Source organism: Thamnophis elegans, chromosome 5 (genome assembly GCF_009769535.1).
Source record: "Thamnophis elegans isolate rThaEle1 chromosome 5, rThaEle1.pri, whole genome shotgun sequence".
Taxonomy (NCBI): Eukaryota; Metazoa; Chordata; class Lepidosauria; order Squamata; family Colubridae; genus Thamnophis; species Thamnophis elegans.
Window position 1 is genome coordinate 75,359,135 of NC_045545.1, and position 21,037 is coordinate 75,380,171.

General features: G+C 39.2%; 1 protein-coding gene across 5 annotated transcripts in view; it reads right to left on the reverse strand.

Moving 5' to 3' along the window:
* Positions 1-502: 502 nt before the first annotated feature.
* The window catches only part of CCN5 (cellular communication network factor 5), a 69,470-nt gene continuing 48,935 nt past the window's right edge, over positions 503-21,037 (reverse strand). For 2 of the 5 annotated variants that reach the window (XM_032217978.1, XM_032217977.1), the window contains 5 exons: positions 10,954-11,170; positions 9,753-9,755; positions 7,792-8,043; positions 4,674-4,864; positions 503-1,277 (listed from right to left, as the gene is read on the reverse strand). In XM_032217978.1, coding sequence (XP_032073869.1) covers positions 1,254-1,277; positions 4,674-4,864; positions 7,792-8,043; positions 9,753-9,755; positions 10,954-11,170 — 687 coding nt within the window. In that variant the 3' untranslated portion in view covers positions 503-1,253. Of the gene's footprint in view, positions 1,278-4,673; positions 4,865-7,791; positions 8,044-9,752; positions 9,756-10,953; positions 11,171-20,030; positions 20,131-21,037 lie in introns of those variants that run through there. The other 3 variants (XM_032217980.1, XM_032217982.1, XM_032217979.1) reach the window with 3 other exon arrangements.

The following is a 21,037-nucleotide window of genomic DNA, read 5'->3' on the forward strand; positions in this document are numbered from 1 at the left end:
ACCACCACACATAAGTTGGCGAAGTTTGAAGAGCCCTGCTTTAAATTATATTTCAACTCTTGTAGTCTTTTGATAGAGGCCAAAATGTATGTTGGCACACTAACACTTTCAGTACTGGTAAAAAAACATTCCAGTGGGTAATGAAGGTGATAGAACTTTTCACTGTATTCTTAACAAAGCAAAACTTAATAAACTGGTTTCCAAACAATACATAATTGTCTATGTATAAACTTGCAACATTATATGATTTTATGACTTGGTCTCTAATTAGTTGAGATTCCTCATGTGACGAGCCGGAGTTAGATTTTCCCATCTTCACTGGTTTTGAATGTATAGCCAATCAGACTTACAGTATTTCACCTATGCTTCAGAAAACTGTGTATTAGTGCTCCGTTGAAGCCTGTCACGTGTTTTCATTCTGCAGGTTTTTTTTTACTAATATTTCTCATATTTTTTTCCATGCAAACAAAGGCAAAAGTCACAACAACACCAAGAGAGAAGCTTCAAAGAAAGCTTTGATCTTTACTCCAAGTCTGCTAAGTTATTAAAGACTCATCTCCATTTGTCAAGTTACACTTCATCCATGAACAATGTTGTTATGAAGACATTATTCTCTTTTATACACACAGAGAGAGAATACTAATAGTATGCAGTGCCTACTTGTTTCTTTGTATGACATGAACATTTGCCTCCAAACATTATATATTGCTGTGATCCCTAAAACTGGTTAATCTGGCTTCAGGCAACTGAGCATTGTAATGATTTATTTATTTCTAACAAGAACATAAACAATAACCTATATTGAACAATGGATGATGATCTCACTTGCTAGATTCCTAGAACTATTATTTGGAGAAAGGATAATGAAGAAAGAATAACACATGTTTCTTTGAATTACTGTAACTGCAAAGCGCCATGTCATTAATTGGATGGATTTATAATTGTAGTCTCAAGCCGGCCATAAAGACACCACTACTGAATAACATGAAAACACATGGTCTGGGATTTTTTCCACCAAACATTAAAGCTGTCTAGTGTCATCGGCCTGGCATTGAGAAGATGATGATTGTCAGCTCATATGTGGGGACACTTGTTTGCTACGTCCTTCCTCTCTGTTGAGGACAGTCGCTTTGTCTCTACATTCTTCAGAGGTTCTCTCATCACCACAGAAACAAGATCAGCGTGGGCTTCTGTTGTTGTTCCAATTGCTGGATTGAAGCCAGCATGTCAACTTCTGAATGGAGTGGACTGGTTTATAAGCGGCTTCCTCTTCCACTCTGGAAAGATAAAACACTCAGTTTAAATTCCAACCCTGTCTGGGAAAGTGTGGCCAAACAAAGAGGCAGACAGCCAAATTAGACATGACCATGGAAGAAAATTGATCTTCTAATTTGTTTTAAACTGAAAAAGAGCCAGAGAAAGCGGCCAATGGGAGTGGAAGAGCAGGGGTGGGGATGGGGGCAGGAAGACTGTTTCATTCCTTCCACTTTGGTCATTTTGTGTTTCAACCAGGCAAAAGAGCCCTATATTTTTTCCTTCTTACAAAGGAAAGAATGGAGATTTGATACATCACAGATATAATGATAAAAGACGAAGCAGATTTGCACCATGTTCATATGGGTAGCTTCTCATTAAAACACTGCATGAATCCTCTTCATAATTTATTATTTGACTGTCATCTTTTCCATATTTTTCCAGATAATGGATGCTGATATACAGCATATTGCAGAAGTGTGTATACCCCCTCACATATTTAAGTATATCTTTTCATGTGAAACACTGAAGAAATGACACTTGGCTACAATGTAAAGTAGTGAGCATACAGCTTGTATAACAGTGCTGTTCCCTCAAATAACGCAACACACAGCCATTAATGTCTAAACCACTGAACAGATATACTTAAATGTGTATATTGCATATATATATTATATATTGTACAGTATAATGTAAATATACTTAAACATATTTACAAAATGTGAGGGGCTGTACTCACATCTGTGATATACTGTATTTATTCTTTGTCTGATATAATCTGAAAAATGAATATTTTACTCAAATGAATATTTTACTCAGCCTTCTCCAACATAATACCCTTCAGATGTGTTGGAACTAGAACATCCAGAATTCCCAGCAAGGATGACTGTAATAGTACTAAGACATTTGTTCAAGTTTTTTGGAACTTCAGAAACTTCCTGAGTAAATCCATCAACAAGCAACTAGAAATTGTGCCAAGTGTTTGTCATCATTTTAAGCCTTTTCACACAGTGACTGAGAGCATCATTCAGTTCTTACTGTGGTGACATGTTTTCCTTTGGAATAGAATGCATTACTGTAGTGACATGCTGTGAAATAGGAGAATGCTGTTTCCATGTTTAGAACTAGTTAATCAAATGCATATAGACATGTGAACATTCCAGGGGCATATGGGTTGCCAATTTCCTATAGATCTTCCTTCCCAGAGTTAATATAATACGTTGTTATTTTCTAGTACTAATCTAGTCTGGACTGGTCTAATGTCCAAAGCAGAGTTGGAGGTTCTATGGCATTTTCTAGGCATGGTGCTTTGTGGACTTAAGAATCAATAGTCAAATATTTTGAACCAATCTGTTTAAAATATAAACTATAAATCAAGAGGGGGAGACACAATGGGTCAATTGTCGACCCTGAAGATGACATGTATGTAGCCATGTTTTACTGTAACCTATATAATCTTTTTCTATTAGGTTTTAGGTTTGTAGTAACTGAATTTAGTAAATAACTCAGGTTCGCCACTTTCTAACTGTTGACAGAGGGTTGTAAAGATAAAAGAGGAAATGGTATGTCAAGGTGGCATTCCTTTTCTGTGGGAAGAGAGATGATGCCTACAGCTAGCCGAAGATGGAGTTTGGAGTCCCCAGCTTGATGGACTGAGAGTTGATTGGAGATTGTGACTCGGGGGTGCGGGGGAGTTTCAAACTTTTGCTTTTATTGGGTGTAATTCCGGATCCGGTTCAGAGTCAGAATTACACCAAATCCGTGCCAATTTAATATGTTCCTAATAAATGGATTTGAAAAGGAAGATGGATGCCTTGGACTTTAGTTTTTGGGACGTGTTATTTGGGGGCTTGTCATCAATATTATTTGGTCAGGTTGGTGTCCATGACATTGCTTCAAGATGCCAGTATCTCCTCCTATTTTTCTCCAGCCCCCTTTCTATCCAACTCTGATATGTTCTGTTCTGTCAGTTTAATAATGCGAACTGGAGCTCCATCATCTCCTATGTCCTACCTTCTTTGGTTGGGAACAGTGCGTTTGAAGAGCAGCAAGAATGTTTTGATTCTCAACAGGGGTGCTACAACAGAGGCACATTGAGTACTTGCACAGTAAATTTAGTTTCAATGCTTCATACTCTACATTTTTCCCCTACAGGGAACCTGTGAAGTGTACACCATTTCAGGCAACGCTAGATTCCTTTGGTCAAGTAACAACAAAATCACCTCCTTAAACAAAATAGCCCACTTCAAATGCAGCCAGGTAGTTTAAGCTGCATCAATAAATCATGCTGCCAAATTAGGGGTCATGAAAGGGCCTTTGCTATTCTGGGATTCAATTGCTTACAGTCTTTTGCAGTCAAAATGCTGGTATTGATTTTGTTGGAAGAATTTATACCTAACACAAGGAGATGCTATTCTTGACATGCTCTGCCTTTTATCACACAGCTTAGTGGTTCACAGTGTGTGTATGTAGACAAGAGAATGAGATGGATTATAGTACCAGTTCACAGCTTCAGCAAAAAAAAAACAAAAACAGTTTAGCAAAAAAATCAGAACAAAGTTTATTAAAAGGCACAAGATTTCATGACTTTCAGCTTACAGGTAATACCATATTTTTCGGAGTATAAGGCGCAACAAGGTTTTGAAGAGGCAAATTAAAAAAAAAAGTTTCTGCACTTTGCAGACCTCCCCAAAACAGTCTATTTTTTGCAAAAATGGGCCCGTTTCCCCCCCCCCAAAATGGCCGTGCATAGCTTTTAGGAGCCTTGCAGAGTGCTCCTAGGGGCGCGGGGGGGGGGGAAACAAGCAAAAAAAATGGCCCATTTTTCGCTCATTTCTGCCCTCCCCAGCCCCCCAGGAGCACTCTGCAAGGCTCCTAAAGGTTCTGCATGGTCATTTTGGTGAAGGGGCGGGGTTTTTGGAGGCAAAAAATGCTGTATTCAGTGTATAAGATGCACCCAGATTTTCAGCCTCTTTTTTGAGGGAAAAAGGTGCAACTTATACTCTGAAAAATACAGTACTTGATTTATGGTCACAATTGACATCAGAATTTCTGTTGCTTACCAATGTGGCTGTTAAGTGAATCGTGTCTGATCTTACAGCACTTTTTTGCCATGGTTTTAGTAAGTTTATAGATCTTTTTTCTTTGATGCATGTCTATGTGCTGACTTTGGATGGCACTTCTGTGTCCCCAGGGAAAAACTCTGTATTGTGAAAGGATTTTCTCTGACTACTATTAATTGGTGCAGGTTAATTAGTTTAATTATTGGTGAAGGAAGCAGATTAGCAATCTTTGCAACATTGTATGGACTTTGTTTTATGTGGGATTCCCACAGGGGTGGAAAATGGCAACACAATTTTCTCCACACAATTTTAAAAGTCCTGGAGGGGTCTAAAAATTTAAGAAAACCTGTTCCTTACCATGTTGCCTATTCCCGTGAGAGTTGGGCAGGGTCCAAGGGTGCACAAGCGCTTCTGACTTTCAAGCCTGCAGTAGGGATTCTTGTTAGACACCCGTGTGGAAATCCCAATGCCACAGGTGGTGGAGCAGGCAGACCACTCAGTGCTCCAGTCTTCACACAAATTGGGGAAAGCCATCCCAGTTAACCTTTCTGGAACAAAACCAGGGAAAAAAAGAAGAAAGGCTGGGTATTAAAAATTGGCATGCATGGTCGTAACAGCTTCCAGAGACATGTAGTGGCTACATCCAGAGCATGTTATAGAACCTACTGGTAAGAACAAGCCAAACTTCAGGGCATCAGTTTTCAAGGACTAGATTGATTAACTGGTGCAGTTTTATGGGGGATCAAAGTTGTGATTTCAACCTGGCTTAGGAATAGTTAAGTCAGTATAGTTAAGTCAGTATATTTTGTTTCATGATTCAGTATACCAAACTACGTGCATACTGATGAATTCTATATAACTTAAATTTATGAACAAAATGCACCTTACAAATAATAACATTATCTCTATAACCATTTTGTAGGACCAGCTGTTCATTTTTCGTGGTCTAGACCTTAAACATAACATATATACCAGTTGCCTAAGAAGCATGGGGGCCTCACAGGGTCTTAAAAAGGTACGGAGAGCTATATGAAGCCCATGGGACCCAGGTTGCCTGTCCTATACCTATAAGATTTTCCTTTTGGAAAGCATCTCTTGCCTTCCAGAAGCAAGATTGGATTTTGAATGTGTGTGACATTTTTAGCTCTAAAAAAAAGTAAAGCCTTCTCTGAGTCAAGCATGACTCCTGATGACAAATTCATGCAGTTTTTATGGCATTATACAAATGATTTGTCATTGCCTCTTTCCAGAATGTTTTTTTTTCAACTTCCTAGTTGTGTCTATAGGTCTAACTACCCAGATAGTTCCCCATCATTTTCCCTGAAAATGAGACCTAACCTGAAAATAGGCGCTGACATGTTTTCTGCGCATGCACCCAATATAAGCCCTACCACATGCACACCGGCTTATCTCAGGTTCCCACAGCCAGGCCATCCACACCTCAACACTTGTCTTGCCTTATGGCCATGACACTGGCGCCTCCTGCTCCGTTGCGGCTGCGAGCAAGCAGAAGAAGTGGGCCAGCAGCTAGGGTTCTTGCAGAACAGAGTTGTTGGAGCTGCCACTGCAAGTTGAAGCAGTTATGGGGGGATGGATGGCCTGGCTACAGGTACCCTGAGGTAAGCCAGTGCAGGGCGTATGGGTCAGCTCCACACCCCTGCCTCACGGTGGTGGCACTCAAAAGAAATAAAACATCCCTTGAAAATAATCCCTAGTGCTTATTTCGGAGCCTAAAAGGAAATAAGACCAGGTCTTATTTTGGGGGAAACACAAAATTGACCCTGCTTCACTTTCAGGATCAATCAAGATGCTGTCATGTACCATCTAATGTACAGAAGCCTTGTGTGACACATAGTTTGCAGGTTGCATGGAGCCCATTAAGCAATCTTGTGTGGCCCCCTGATTTTTTTTAAAAAAACAAAAGACATACTGCAAACCACCTCCAGTGCCTCCAGGGCTCATCACCACTATCACTGGCACCTCTCTACTAGCTGCCAAAGAGCTGGTTGGTATGCCAGGTATTCATTTGATGATCACAATGCTTTTTAATTTATTAATTTAGCAATTTCCTCTCTACAGGTAGTACAGTTATGGTCTAATACAGGTAGTTCTCACTTATTGACTGTAATGTGGACCAGCAACTCCATCGCCAAGCAATGCAACTGTTAAGTGAAAAGTAATGTATCCACATCAGACTCAGGGCAGTAGTTTTGCTGCAGCCATTAAGTCTCTGTGGGTCATTAAGCATGACATGGTGTGATCATGACTTGCAACTTCCTACTGGTTTCTGCACTGTCAAAAGCTGGCTATGAAGCATGCAAATAGTGATCAGGTGACCATGGGACGCTGCAACTCTTGCAAATATGTGCCAAAATATTACAAAGCACCCAATGTGTCCCAGTTGCAATCACACAATGTGGGTACACTATGACAGCTACAAGTTTAAGGGTCAATCATAAAGCTGCTGTATCAGTGCCATTGTTAACTTTAAATGGTTGCTAAGACTGTTGGTAAGCAAGAACTACCTGTGGATGGATATAATTCATCCACTTCCTCAGACTTTCTTATCCTCTAATGTCTCAGAACATTGTTCTGTTCAAAACCAACCATAGTATCTTTCTTGACCTTGAAATGCAGAAAATACTTATAAGGTGCTTTGAGTTAGTTCAATTGACAAATGAGAGAGTACAAAAAGGACATTCAAAGGTTTAGGGCTGGCTTTCATGCTGAAGGAAGGACTAAAACTCACAGTTTCAGAGTTTCAAGTCCAGCACATTAACCACTACAATAAGCTGAAAGTTTAAAAAGAGCTTGTGTTTTAAGCCAGACTGGCAAATAATTTCACAAAGTGTATTAGAATGAAAAACAATTTATTCAGTTGATGAAAGCTGAGGAAAAAGATGGACTTTGTCCAGGGGTGGGCTGCTGGGGGTTCACAGAGTTTCAGGAGAATCTCTAGCTAAGATTCTGTGCAGTTCAGAGAACCCCCAAATCCCACTCCTGGCTGGCCCCACCCTCCCCTCCCAGGAGTCCCCATGAGGCCTGTTTTGGATGCAGATAAGTGCAGGGTGCACACAGAGGCTCGGGGAGAGTGAAAAACAGGCCTACCAGACGTTCAGGCCCATTTCCGGCCTCCAGAGGGCCTCCGGAGGGCCTCCGGAACCTGGGGAGGCCATTTTTGCCATCCTTGAGGCTTGAGGAAAGCCTCCAGAGCCCAGGGAGACCAAAAACACCCCCACCCCCTGCCCTGACTAGGCCACACCCACCCAGCAACCAGGCAGAGAACCCCTTGCAAAAATTTTGGAAGCCCACTCCTCCCTCTGTCCAATCTTCAGCAACTCATGGAGGAAAAGACTGGGATACTCAGTAGCTCTCCACTCATCTGAATGGAGTTCCAGGCACACTTGATTCCAACCACCAAGGTTTTACCAATAAAAAGACACTGAAAAGGGGTGTCAGGATCTATGGATTTTACCTGCCACGTTGTCTTGCAAGATCTGTCTGGGTTCTCTGTCACAAATCCATTCTTGACAACACTTCCCTGGGATTTCCACACGCCTTGGGTATGGGCAATCTGGGGTGGGGAGACGAACATCTTCACTGCAGAGAGGAACACATATAAATCCTCCTCCTGAGCAGCGACATTGGAGCTTACAACTTGGCTGGAATACTTCTCCATCTTGATAGATCTTTCCATTTACTTCACAACTGTCTTGGTCATCTTCATCTGCAGCCAACATTGGGAACCAATGAGATAAATCAAATGGAAATATTTAGAACTCAGACAGAATTCACACCTAATATTAACACTGGACTGTGATTATTTCACAGTCTGAAAGAGTACCTGTAGCCTTAAGTAACGAATATTGAAATGGGATCTGATGTTACTATTTAATACACAAAGGATCATCACACAGAAGGTTACCTGTTCTTTATTATCCATGGGTGTAACATGTAATAAACAGGTTATCTGAGGGACTGTTTCTTGCCAGTCACATCTACATGACCCACTAGAGTGGGGAAGCAAGGAATGTTATCGGTCCCATCCCCTAGGGAGATACACCTGTGGGACCCAGAAGAAGGGCCTTCTCCATGGTGGGTCCTTCTCTCTGGAACATCATTCCCCAAAAGATTGGAATGACCTCCACTCTAGCACTCTTCCGGAAGGTACTGAAGATCTGGTTCTGCCAGCGGGCCTGGAGAGAACCCAGAGTGGGATGAAGCTCATTCAATGCCTTGTGTGATGTGTTGACGCCAGGGTGAGGGGTTGGTGATTATTATATTATTTTATTATTTATGTTCTTTTATTAGTTTTATTATTTATATATGAGGCTTTTATATCCCTGTAAGTGCCTTGAGTTGCCATGTGCGAATAGGCATCAATATAAATTTCCTCATGAATAAATAAATAAATAAATTTCCTCATAAATAAATAAATTTCCCCATAAACAAACAAACAAACAAACATAATTATAAATAAAGAGCCAGTTTGGTCTAGTGATTAAGGCACCTGGCTAGAAAGAAGGCGCCCTTGAGTTCTAGTCCCACTTTAGCCAGCAGGGTGACTTTGGGCCAGTCATTCTCTATCTCAGCCCAACTCACCTCACAGAGTTGTTGGGAGGAAAATAGGAGGAGAAAAGTGTGTTGGATATATTCAATACCTTCAGTTAGTTGTACAAATAATAAAAGCAGGATATAAATAAACAATCAAACAAGCAAAATAAGCGACAGAAAGTAAGGTTCTAAGTGTATGTTAACAAAAGCTTTGCAAAGATGAAATACGTTTTATAGTACAACTAGCTACCCAGAAAGATGGTGCGCTCCTTTTTACTGAAATTGCAGACAACTATCTATTTCCAGTAGTTTAATTTGAATTCTTGCATTATGTATTGGATGGAATTCAATGGCTGAAATGGCCCTTCCAACTCTACAGCTTATATCTATAGGTCAAACACTAGATCACTGGGAAGACACTGGCGGTTTTATCATGGTAGAAGAAGAAATCACAATGAGACTCAGGAATAAGAGAGAAGAATAAGGGACTGAAGAGAGGAGACACCTCAGAGGAGAGCCCATAGATCAGTGTTTCTCAACCTTGGTGACTTTAAGTCCTATGGACTTCAACTCCCAGAATCCCCCAGCCAGCATAGCTGGCTGGGGAATTCTGGGAGTTGAAGTGAGTCCGCAGGACTTAAAGTCGCCAAGGTTGAGAAACACTGCCATAGATGAAAAAGAAAGGTATCATAGGCATTGTAGACTGAGTCAGGCCTAGAGACTAACAAACAATTTAATCAGCAATTACCTGAGGTTTTATTGTTATTGTAAAACCTATATCGTTGTTACAGGAAAGAGCAATAATAATATTTATCTTTGACTAGTAAGGACCATATCTTTGCTAGATCAAATCATTTGTCTACAAAAGAAATCTAGTGATACCATCTACTTTCTCTCACTTTTAATGAAAGACAAACTATGAAACACATCTGCATAAGACTCTGATATATTATTTTTAATGAGGACAGAAAATATTTGGTTATTTGTCTCTTATTGTTTCTAAGAAGCCTTCAATGTATCAGGATAGGGTAGGGTAGGATAGAATAGGATATGATAGGACAGAACAGGACAGGAGAGGATGGGATTTTACTTTGTGGGGAATTAATATTTGTTTACATTTCTGCCAGCTGACTAGCACTCTCCAAATGAGATAGGAAATTGAAGCATATTTGCCAAGCTTTGCTTGCATTCCTCTCAGCTATCTTGGGAGCATCAAAGGCAGAACAGAAAAGCTTAGTGTCATAAAATCAAACCATCATTACCTGCCTACCTCCTGGACTATAATCATGATATTTATATCTATGATTGCAACTGCAGTATTCTATTTTTCAGCAAGATTTCTATTGAATGATGGGAATGTTTGACATCAAAAACATGGCTTGAATATGCCGCTTAAATCTCAAGCATATAAAATGAGGACTCAGATTGTTGGGGCTAATATGCTGACTCTGTAAACCACTTAGAGAAGGCTGTTAAAGCACTAAGAAACAGTATATTAGTCTAAGTGCTATTGCTATTGCTATCAAATGCTTAATATTTCATACACTTCCTATATTTTATTTACGCTTTACACAAGAATGATTGTGAGAATTCCAGTATATGAATAACTAAGATAATAAAAAAATAAGCAAAGCAGCAATAAATGCTGGCAGATTGAAAAAGGTTTTCACAAGGACTATGAGCCTATTCTCTTCTTTTTAACTCAATACAATTTCCAATTTTTTTCCAGTTCAGGCCCAATCCAGGCCTATAGTTTAACTGAGGTAAAAAGCCAAAAACAAGCGTTAAAAGGCTTATTTTCCATCATCCCATTATCTCAGTTCTCCCTTCTTTTAGTTGCTATTGACACTTTTGAAGCAGTGAACATTCATGAATAATAACCATTTCTAATTTGACACGAATCTGTATGGAAAGTTTGTAGATTTGGGAACTGAGATTTTGAGGTCTTAGTCAAATGAATTAACTAATCATACTGTGTTATTCTGGCATGCATTAAAGTCAGATAACTCCATCTATTTTTAGGAAGCTGATGTTCTCCTCATACTTGGAAAGATTCCTATTAAGAATAACAAAGATTGCTCACAGTTGCAGATTCCCGCCCTTCGCGTGGGAGCATTGCTGTAGTCACAGATGAGTCCCTGGTTCTGATCACAAACAATAAGGTGGTTGCATGACTCCCCTAACCTCCGAGCGCATATGCTGCAACAGCCGCATCCATCCACAACCAAGCGAGACCCAGGTGGACAACGGGGAGGGAGCCATGGACAGTAGCATGGAGTTTGACAGTGCTGGAAGTTCGCCTGGGAGGAGAGAGAATATTATTATAACAAAATGCCAAATTCAATTTATACCTGTTAAAAGGAATATTTTATTTAAGGAACCTTCCATTAGAACAGGGGGTGTCAAACTGAAGGCCCGGGGGCTGGATCCAGCCCGTGGGGTGTTTAGAGCTGGCCCGCAGGGAAACAGTGGACTGGCCTGCGGTGCCTCTGCCAGCAAAAACTCATTTGATAGGGGAAAGATGTTCTAATGCAGGGATGTCAAACTCAATTTCATTGAGGGTTGCATCAGGGTTGTGTTTGACCTCAGGGGGCCAGAGTGGGCAATGCCATGGTGGGCATGGCCAGCTTGATATCACTCATGTCAGGGGTGCCTGTGGCAGCCCAAGCACTCTGCCAGCGAAAATGGGCTCCCGAGCTCTGTTTTCAGCTGCAACGGCTCCCTGCGACCCTCTGCCAGTGAAAACGGAGGCAGGTACTTAACACCAGAGTTGTCATGTTACAGCAGTTATTGCTGCTAGTGGTACTCTAAGGCTGGGAGTGGTGCTATAGCCATTGGATGGGACAAATTCTGTCACACCTGCTGGACCAGTTGGTTCATTATCTATGTTAATCATCTAGCCACATTTCTAATACTGAACTAAGGCAATAGCAATTTGATTCATAGTCAACAGGACTGTGAGAAGATCAGGTCTCCAGAGCACAGGCCTGGAATAGGACAACGAATCTTGCTGTCACATTTCAGGCACAGTTTTACATTTCTACTCATGCAGAAACTCAACCCTAGATCCAGAAAACAGATAATCAGAAATTTGAAAGATTTGGATTCTTATTGTTTAGTTGGTTCCAACTCTTTAAATCAATGAATAATAGCTGAGCACGATTATCTATCAGTAAATAAAATCAAAACTCTTTATTATGATCCTTGTCTAGTCTTTTTTTTTTTAAAAAATATATTTTATTCATTTTTCACATTCCATTTGCAATCACTTATATACAGGGTATTTACTATAAGAAAAGAAAAAAAGAAAAAGGGAATAAAACGAACAAATAAAAAGGAAACACAACTCATCATTCACAACCCCACCTAACCCTTCCATCCTCCATACACCCCATCTACCCCCTCCAACTTTCCTTTCTCCCTCTAACACTCCCCTCCTACTTCCCTTTCCCCACAAACCTTTCTCTCCTTACTCCCCAGACACCCTCCTTACATTCCCCTTACTCCTTCCTTACTCCTCCCTCTTCTTTCCCTCTACCTCCCTCCTTGGTGTATGCCTTTATTCGAGTGTTGTTTGATCTGATAAAAGTAAAATGAACCAAGGAAAAAAAAAATAAAAAAATAAAAGAAAGAAAAAACCACCGTATATAAATACATTCTTATTCTTATTAAGACTATATTAACACCCCCCACCCCCCCCCCACAAATCCCCATCCCCAATCCTCCCGACTTCCCAGGGCCCACACCTGGCACTACCTTCTGTCTAAAATATCTTGTATACATATGGATTAAAAAATAAAAGTAATATGTCAAAAGAAAGAAAAACAGAAAAAAAAAGAAGAGAGAAAAAAAAAGAGAAAAGAAAAAAGAAGAAAAAAAAAAGAAACCACTCTTTGTGTTGATCTCAGCCCCCCATCTTTATCTATGCTTAAATAGTATAAATCATTCTATCTATATTTTATTCTCGTCTCTTACTTCTTTGCTATTTACCCCAACCTTCTGTAGACTCTCCCGTTCCTCTTCCTAAACCTCATGATCCCTTCCGATAAGATTTAAGCAACGTGGTTCATGCCACATATTCAAATATGACTTTACAGAAGAGTAATCAAACTTTCCCTTCTAGTAAAATTTAAACAGCGTAAGTGATCTTTCTTAACCTCCTTTTCAAACAGTAATTCAAAATAATCTAGCCAAGCTTCCCCTTCTTAGTAAAATTAAGCAGCGTAGATCAAATATTACTTTACACAGAAATCAATTTCTATCTTAAGATAATTCCAACCGACTTTCTCTTCTAATAGGATTTAAATAACGTAGTTCATTCCACATGCATTTTACCCTCATCCCTTACTTGTCTAATATTTACCACTATCAAATTTATACTAGCATTTGTTTAAAATCTAACTCAAAGCAATTTCAACCAACTTTCCCTTCTAATAAAAGTTAAATAGCATGGATCATTCCACATATTCAAACAATACTTTCAGCAAGAGTCAGTTAACCTTCTGTTTTAAAATAGTCCCTTCTAACAAAGTTTAAACAACATAAATCATTCCGCATTCTTTTTACACTTATCTTAAGATAATCCCAACCGGCTTTCTGTTCTAATAAGCCTTAAACAACGTAAATCATTCCACATATATTTTACCCTCATCCCTTGCTTGTCTGATGTTTACCACTATCAAATTTATGCTAACGTTAATTTAAATCTAGCTCAAAGTAGTTTCACCCAGCTTTCCCTTCTAATAAGAATTAGTCCGCTTTTTCTACCGGAGAGAGGTCTCAAACCCCCATTCAGTCCTCAACTTTGGCGAGTATTTTAAAATGTCTAAATTCTCGATCTCCGTTTTTCTGCTTCTCCGAGGGAGGAAGGGCTACCCCCTCCATCTTGCAACCACATGGCCTGCCGTTTGCCTTCTCCTTCCGCTTGTCTCTCCTCTCTTCCAAGCGAGTCAGGAAGTCCCGCCTTCAGAATCCTGCAATAGAAATCTTGAGCCTCCGAAACAGAGTTAAGACGAAATCTTTGATTCTCAAATGTAACCGTGATGCCGGCAGGGGCCTCCCATCTGTATCGAATCTGTTGACTCCTAAGCTCCTTAGTTAAAAAGGTGTAGTCCCTTCTTGCCTTTAACATCTGGAAAGGTATTTCTTTGAAGACAATCAAGTTCTGGCCATCAACTCGGAGACTGTTATTATAAAACTTTTGCACAATCGCATTTCTAGATTCTTTTGTAGAGAAATGTATAATTATGTCCCTCGGGAGCTGTCGCTGTTCCGCTATCAATGAGTTCTGGCGATAGATTTTCCGAATCTGCCAATCAAAGTTAAGTCCCGGGCTTCCCACCGCATAGCTGAAGGCTTCAGCAAAGGTCTGTTTCAAATTCTCTTGCTCCTTTTCACGGAATCCTCTGACTCTTATTGCAAATGCCTTCCTATTAAAATTTATCATCATGAGCTGTTCTTCATTGTCTCTAATTTTTTGTTGTAAAATTTGAATATTGGTAGTCAAATTAAAATTAGCCTTCTCCAAACTTTCCAATTTGTTCTCTATTTCAGCAGAGTAATCTGACAGGGCAGACACGGCTGCAAACGTATTCGCCTTCATTTGATTAACTTTAGACTTTAAATCATCATATAGTTCCAATACAAATTCCTTAATTTCTTGTTTAAAGGCATTAAACATTTTAAAGAAATATTCCTGTGTTAGAAATTCTCCAGTAGAGGGCATAGGAGACAAAGGCTGTGGTTCCAGTAAAAATTCTTTAAATTCTTTAGACACATTTGTAGCAAGACGCTTCTTTGACCTGGGTGCCATAATAAATAAACAAGTAAGCAGCGCTTTGCTCCCCTCTATTTCCAAAGAAGAAGAGTTTATTTTGTTAAGGAGCGGTCTGCAGGAAGGTAAAACCGGCTAAGTACATCCACTATCAATCATCCACGGAGAGAAATCGCCATTTTGAAGTCCATTTAGACAAAGAAGTCTCTAAGACAAATGGTGCTGGTATTTAAGATAGTAATAAAAGCATAAATCTCACAGGGGTGGGACCCGCCCGTATCAATTCTAGCTTGAAAAAACTTTGTTTTGTCCTGGGGGGGGCTAGCCTGTCTGGGGCTGCCAAAAAAAAAAAAGGCAGCTGAGAAGAACTGGCTGGAGATAAAAGCTCTGCTCCGGCTGGATCTAATCTCTGTCCACAGCCAAAAAAAAGAAAAAGGCTGTGGCTTACGAATAGACCCTCGCCTACAGAGCTACTCCCTGCCCCTTTTTTTGCCAAAAAGGGGTGCTATCTATGATCTTATTTAGATATACACACCAGATCTCTGAGGAGCTCGGTGGAGCCCTCCTCGGCAACAGGCCACGCCCCCAGGAAGTCCCCTTGTCTAGTCTTTATAGTAAAAAAAGAGAGTTTGATGTAACAATGAAATAAAATATCTTTATTATGATCTTTGTCTAGCCTTTACATAAAAAAGAGATAGTTTGACATAACAATTTATTATTGAGAAATGGAAAAAACAAACAGGCAATAAAACAACATATCTAATTAAAAGTTTTATGCAATTGTATAAGTTGGTGAAGGTATTTGGCCACCCGATATGTGGGTGTGGGGTTAACATCCCTTAGATATAACCATAAAATTGATCAGTCTGGCCTTCTTATAGGTAAATGGTTGGGATGATGGGAGTATGTCTTGGTGCATCATAAAATGGACACCATATGAGCACATGAGTGTGAGTTTCTACCTCTCTGGATCCACAAGGGAAAGTCTCTATAAATAAGAAGTCCCAATTAAATCTTCCTGCCAGTAGAGTTGATGGGAGAGAGTGTTGAAGTGGGCTCTGAAAAAAGCCCATCAATATTTGTTTAGGTTAGATTGTATAGATAGCTGCAGTGGAGGGCTTGCATCTTCATACGTTTAATGATAGACATCGGGGCATCAGTGATATCATTTTGATGACCAATGTCCCTGATTGTTTTACTATTGATTTGGTCTTCTTCAGGATTAATTGGCATTAATATTCAGGAGAAAGGCCAATAATGCAAAGTATTCATGGTTAGCATCTTCAAATGAGCTGGCTAATTTTATTATTATAATAGAGAACTGCTAGCTTAGAAATGCAAGAATGGAGTCAGATATATGCAGAAGATGTGCCTGGGCAGAAAAGAAACCAATCTCCAACCAGCTTCAGAGAAACCTATTAGATCTAGCAAGGAGAAACTGCTCAAAACCCTTGAAATTAGGAGGTTTGTGGGACTGTGGTAAGAAGACACTGCTTTTCTGTCATGGACATTGTTGTGTAGGTAGTCCTTAATTTACAATTGTTCATTTAATGATGGGCCAAAGTTATGACAGCCTTGGAAAAAAGTGACTGACAACTTGTACTTCCAGTTATGTATGTCACACCACCCCCATTGTCACGTGATTGCAATATGGACGCTTGGCAACCAGTGTGCATGTACATGCAAGTGATTGGGATTCGCAACCTTTTCTGCTGATATTCAGCAAAAATAATGCCATTAAGTTGTTGTAAAATCGTTTCCAACGTGACTTGCGATTGCACTGTCCTATGACAGATATTCCAGTCCCAGTTGTGGTCATAAGGTGAGAACTGCCTTTGAATGATCTCCCTGTGGAGATCAGGCAGACTTGTTTGCTGGTTTTCCCCAAGCTTCTAACAACTGTCACTTTGTTGGAGAATTTGAGTTGTTGTTGCCACGTTGTATTTTCTTTCTGTTCTTCTACTGTGGTGATTTTATTTTTGTGTAGAATTTGTATTGTATTTTTCTATGGGAACCACCGAGAATCATTTTTTTATTATTGTGGCATACAAATATGAACAAACAAACAAACAAACAAATCCTACGTCTACATATGATATATCCAGAGGGTAAATCTTAAGCCTTTTCCTTCTGTCCTTTCAAGTCAACTAATGTTTGGCCATTCTATTCCCACCCCTTCAGCTAACACAACCCATAGACAAGGCGATCTTATGTTGTGGAAGAATGTGAATTTCTGTAAAAACAAAACAATACCTTCATTCTAAGTTGTTTAATTTATTTATGTATTTACTTTCATATACAGATAGAAAGAAAAAAGTTACAAAAAAGAAAAAAAAACAGAAAAAATAGAGAAAGGGCAAACCACATAATATATATAGAAAACACTTTGATTTTAAACAGAAGATTAAATCTTAAGCACACTGAGAAATTTTGATCAGGCCTCCAACAGAATAGGAATTCATAATCAGAAAGAGTGTAATTCCAGAATGACAATGTCTTTCTTTATAAAAAAGTAATGTGTACTGCTATTCTCTGGGCTTAAAAAAGCATAATTGCTGATATAATAGTAGAGTCCAAATTTTTTTGATATTTAATTCAGAATCACATCTCTAAATTGTATCACCCTTCTCAGACCATATTAACATATGGATAATAAGACATAATGGGACAATAGTTAGACTAGCCCATATTGTATATGTTAGCATCCATTCTATCATTCTACACTTCTAATATCTGGTAGAGGTCTATTCATGATGATCTGAAAATGAAGACTTCCTTCATACCACATTACTGTTATCCTACTCAACATAAAACATAAAATCAAGGTAATACTCTGCTGAATTACAGAGTCAGATATCTGTATAAATTACATGTCTAACATTGAGACCATGATGTTCTGAACCATGCCATAATTTCTTATAGGACTCATGTCAAGTTTGATTATCACATATATGGTTTGCATGCAGATGGACAATGGCCTTAATTTTGTAAACAAAAGTACCTTTCTGTGTTAGAATTGGCTAGTGTCAAAAATACCTGGGATTATATTTTCACCTGATTATTCTACTTCTTGGGTCATTTTTTTCTGAATCTATGCTGCTTTGTAGGAAAGATATGATACACATATTTAAAAATGTATGATGTCCTTAAAGAATATTTATTCCCTAGTATTTTGAGATTCAGCATGTAAAATAATAGATACAAATTACAGGAAGGCAAATCACTTTAAATGTTAGAATGAAGCCCTAGCAGTATGAAAGAGCTGTCCAACACTAGAACTAGAGCACCGGATGTGCTCAAACAAAGGCTGGATAAGTATCTGACATGGATGCTTTAATTTAGGTTCCAGCACTGGAGATTTTTTGCTCCTCCCAATGTGACAATCCTATATTTTCACTCCTGAGTTTGAAATGTAATCCAATTGCCTAGGTGAGCAGAAATGTATGCAAGAGCAAGGCCATAGCCATCACTCTGGCTGCCTGCTCAAAGCCACTGACAGCCAACTCATCTTCTTCAAGATAATAAGTTACAAAGCCTAAAATATTTTGCATTTCTTTAGGCTGCCCTTGGCTAATATCAGAATAAGGGGCCAGCATATTATTGTACAACTAAGAATGACTTAAACCTGTCTCTTTCATGGGCTGGGAAGGAGATGAAAGCAGGGGTGGGATTCAGATTCGGATTGGTTTGGGTGAACCGGTAGCTCCAATGATCAGCTGAGAGTGAACCGGTTCACTTTGACAATCAGGTTGCCCTCCTGCCCTTGCGCTTTACTTACCTCTCAGCTGATTAGCATGGCAGAGTGGATTGCCACGCCTCAGCTGTATTACTCCCCAAGAAGTAACATGGGAAGGTAAGTTTTGGTAAAACTGCACAGCAAAACATGCAATCACTGAACCGGTTGTTAAACTGGCAGGATCCCACCACTGGATGAAAGCAACATCATAGGAAATGGCAGAAGTGGTGTAATCCAGTATGAGGAAAGCATAGCCCTGTGACTATAATTCTAATAGTTCAATAACAGGTAGGGCTACTTTGCAGTAAAAACCAATCTTGTCACCCTGTACAAAGAAGGAAGAATGCATTCATTAAAGCTTCAAGGGAAGTAGAGAATGAAGACATTTGTTTTTCAAAAAGTGTAATACCTGTGGGTGCCACTTGACATGTTTCTTGCTTTCTGGATTTGGTCTAACAATTTTGCAAGGAAACATACACTTGACATTTGATAAAGGGCAATAATTAGACTTTAGTTGCTTAATAACCTGCTCAAGAACAACTGTGCAACAATGTTCCTCTTCATCTTATAATGCATCTCCTTCTAAATTCCTTATTTCCTGATTCCTGCATCTACCCAATTAATTAACACAAAAAGTCTTGGAACTGGGAAAAACTTACCCAGTTTCATTCAACTAAGAATTTTGAATAACTGAGTAATGCTGAATTATTTCTTGTATCAAAGCTTAGCTTGTAGTAAAGGAAAGTTTTTTTTATTTTGACTATGATAACATAAGTAAGATTAGGAGCTATCACTTTATCAGAAAAATGAATAAACTATTTCAATCACTAAGAAAGAATAGCTGGTAAGAATATTCAACACACTATTAGTATTTTCAAGTGTTTTACTTTTGTCCAGTACTTGCTGTTCTTAGATGCTGAAAGGTTGTAACAATTAATTTTATTTCTCTGTCTGGACTATTGTAGCTTTTTGTATAATTAGATAACGTTGTGTAGTTAGGTAATCTTATGGTCACAGACCTAAAGTCTCCATATTACAAAGTTTAAAGACAATCACAGTAATCTGAACTCTTAGTAAAAGTCTAAAATTTGGAATTCAAGGAACAGTCCAAAACCACTGGGACATTTACCAAATGTTTGCTTTTCCATATATGTTTTGTTCATACGGGTGTGTGTATGAAAAATAGATTGTGTTTTAATTGTACCATGTTGTTCCTCCTGCATATTCCTGCAGGAAGCATTGGTTGAACATGACCTTTAGATATTTTATAGAGCCAAAGCTGAACAATTGAGAAATCTGAAAAGGAATGTCAGCTAGTTGGCTTTTTGCCTATGTTGTAATACCAAAAACTGTTTATGAAGGAGAAAACTATTTAATTGATTTCCACACACGATCCTCAGCCAACGTGATCCCATGCTATATTGGCATAATTAACAAATAATTAACAGATCTGGCTGCAAAGTATGAATCATTGTAAAGGAATTGCTTTGTCCTATTGTTTTTTTTAAAAAAAATTGGACTTCCACAGTTCATTCAAAGCAACATGTTATACTAAGTTTTGCTTACATATGATACTTCAGCTGAGCATGCACAATGAACATTAGTTTAAAATTTCCTTATTGTGTAAGTTAGCATTTTCCAGTTTCCTTACCTTGGAAAGAAGACAGAGGAAGATCAAGATAAACTGGAGTTTCATTCTGACACTTCAGCATATCCCTCCTCAAGCTGTTTGGAGGCTGCAGTCTTTAGAGCCTGCGAGTAAACTCCTGCAAGTGTTTATACTCTTCCCTGCTCTGATGTCATTCCTAAGCTCCAGTATAAACACAAGTTGGTTTGGGCAAGAATCAAGGAGTTTCTCTCTCCCCCCCCCTTCCACTCAACATTCCAGTTAATACTTCCACACACTTCAAGGTGAGAACATGCAGCCCATCAAGAAAGCAAACGAAGAAGACAATTTGTTGTATGATCACTGCAGATCTTTATTGAATAAAAGCAATAAGTAATAATACCAAATAGATAAAATAATCTAAGAATTTTTATGCTTACAGGATGTTCTGTGTACTACAACTATAGAATTTATCATTTATATACTATAGAAAGGATGGATACTCAAGGGTGGTCTCCATGACTGGAGATGAAAAAGACAGATAGAAGATGGATGGAGAGACAGACAGACAGACAGACAGACAGACAAAGAGAACAGTTGCTGAATCATCACTATATGTGCCATGCTGAAACTCACTAGAAGCATCATTGCTTGTGCTTTTTGGTCAAGTCTTCCCCTTCCTTCACATTTGTAAACTGTGACCGCTTACTATCCTCAACCCAACTTTATGAGCTCCTACCCTTTACACAAAGGGACACGGTGGCTCGATGGCTAAGACGCTGAGCTTGGCAGTTCGGCGGTTCAAATACCTAGATCCACATAACAGAGTGAGGTCCTGTTACTTGTCCCAGCTTCTGCCAACCTAGCAGTTCAAAAGCATGTAAAAATGCAAGTAGAAAAATAGGAACCACCTTTGGTGGGAAGGTAGCAGGAAGGTGGTGCGTCTTCAGAGTTTAGTCATGCCAGCCACATGACCATGGAGACATCTTCAGACAGCACTGTCTCTTCGGCTTTGAAACGGAAATGAGCACCTCGCCCTAGTGTTGGGAATG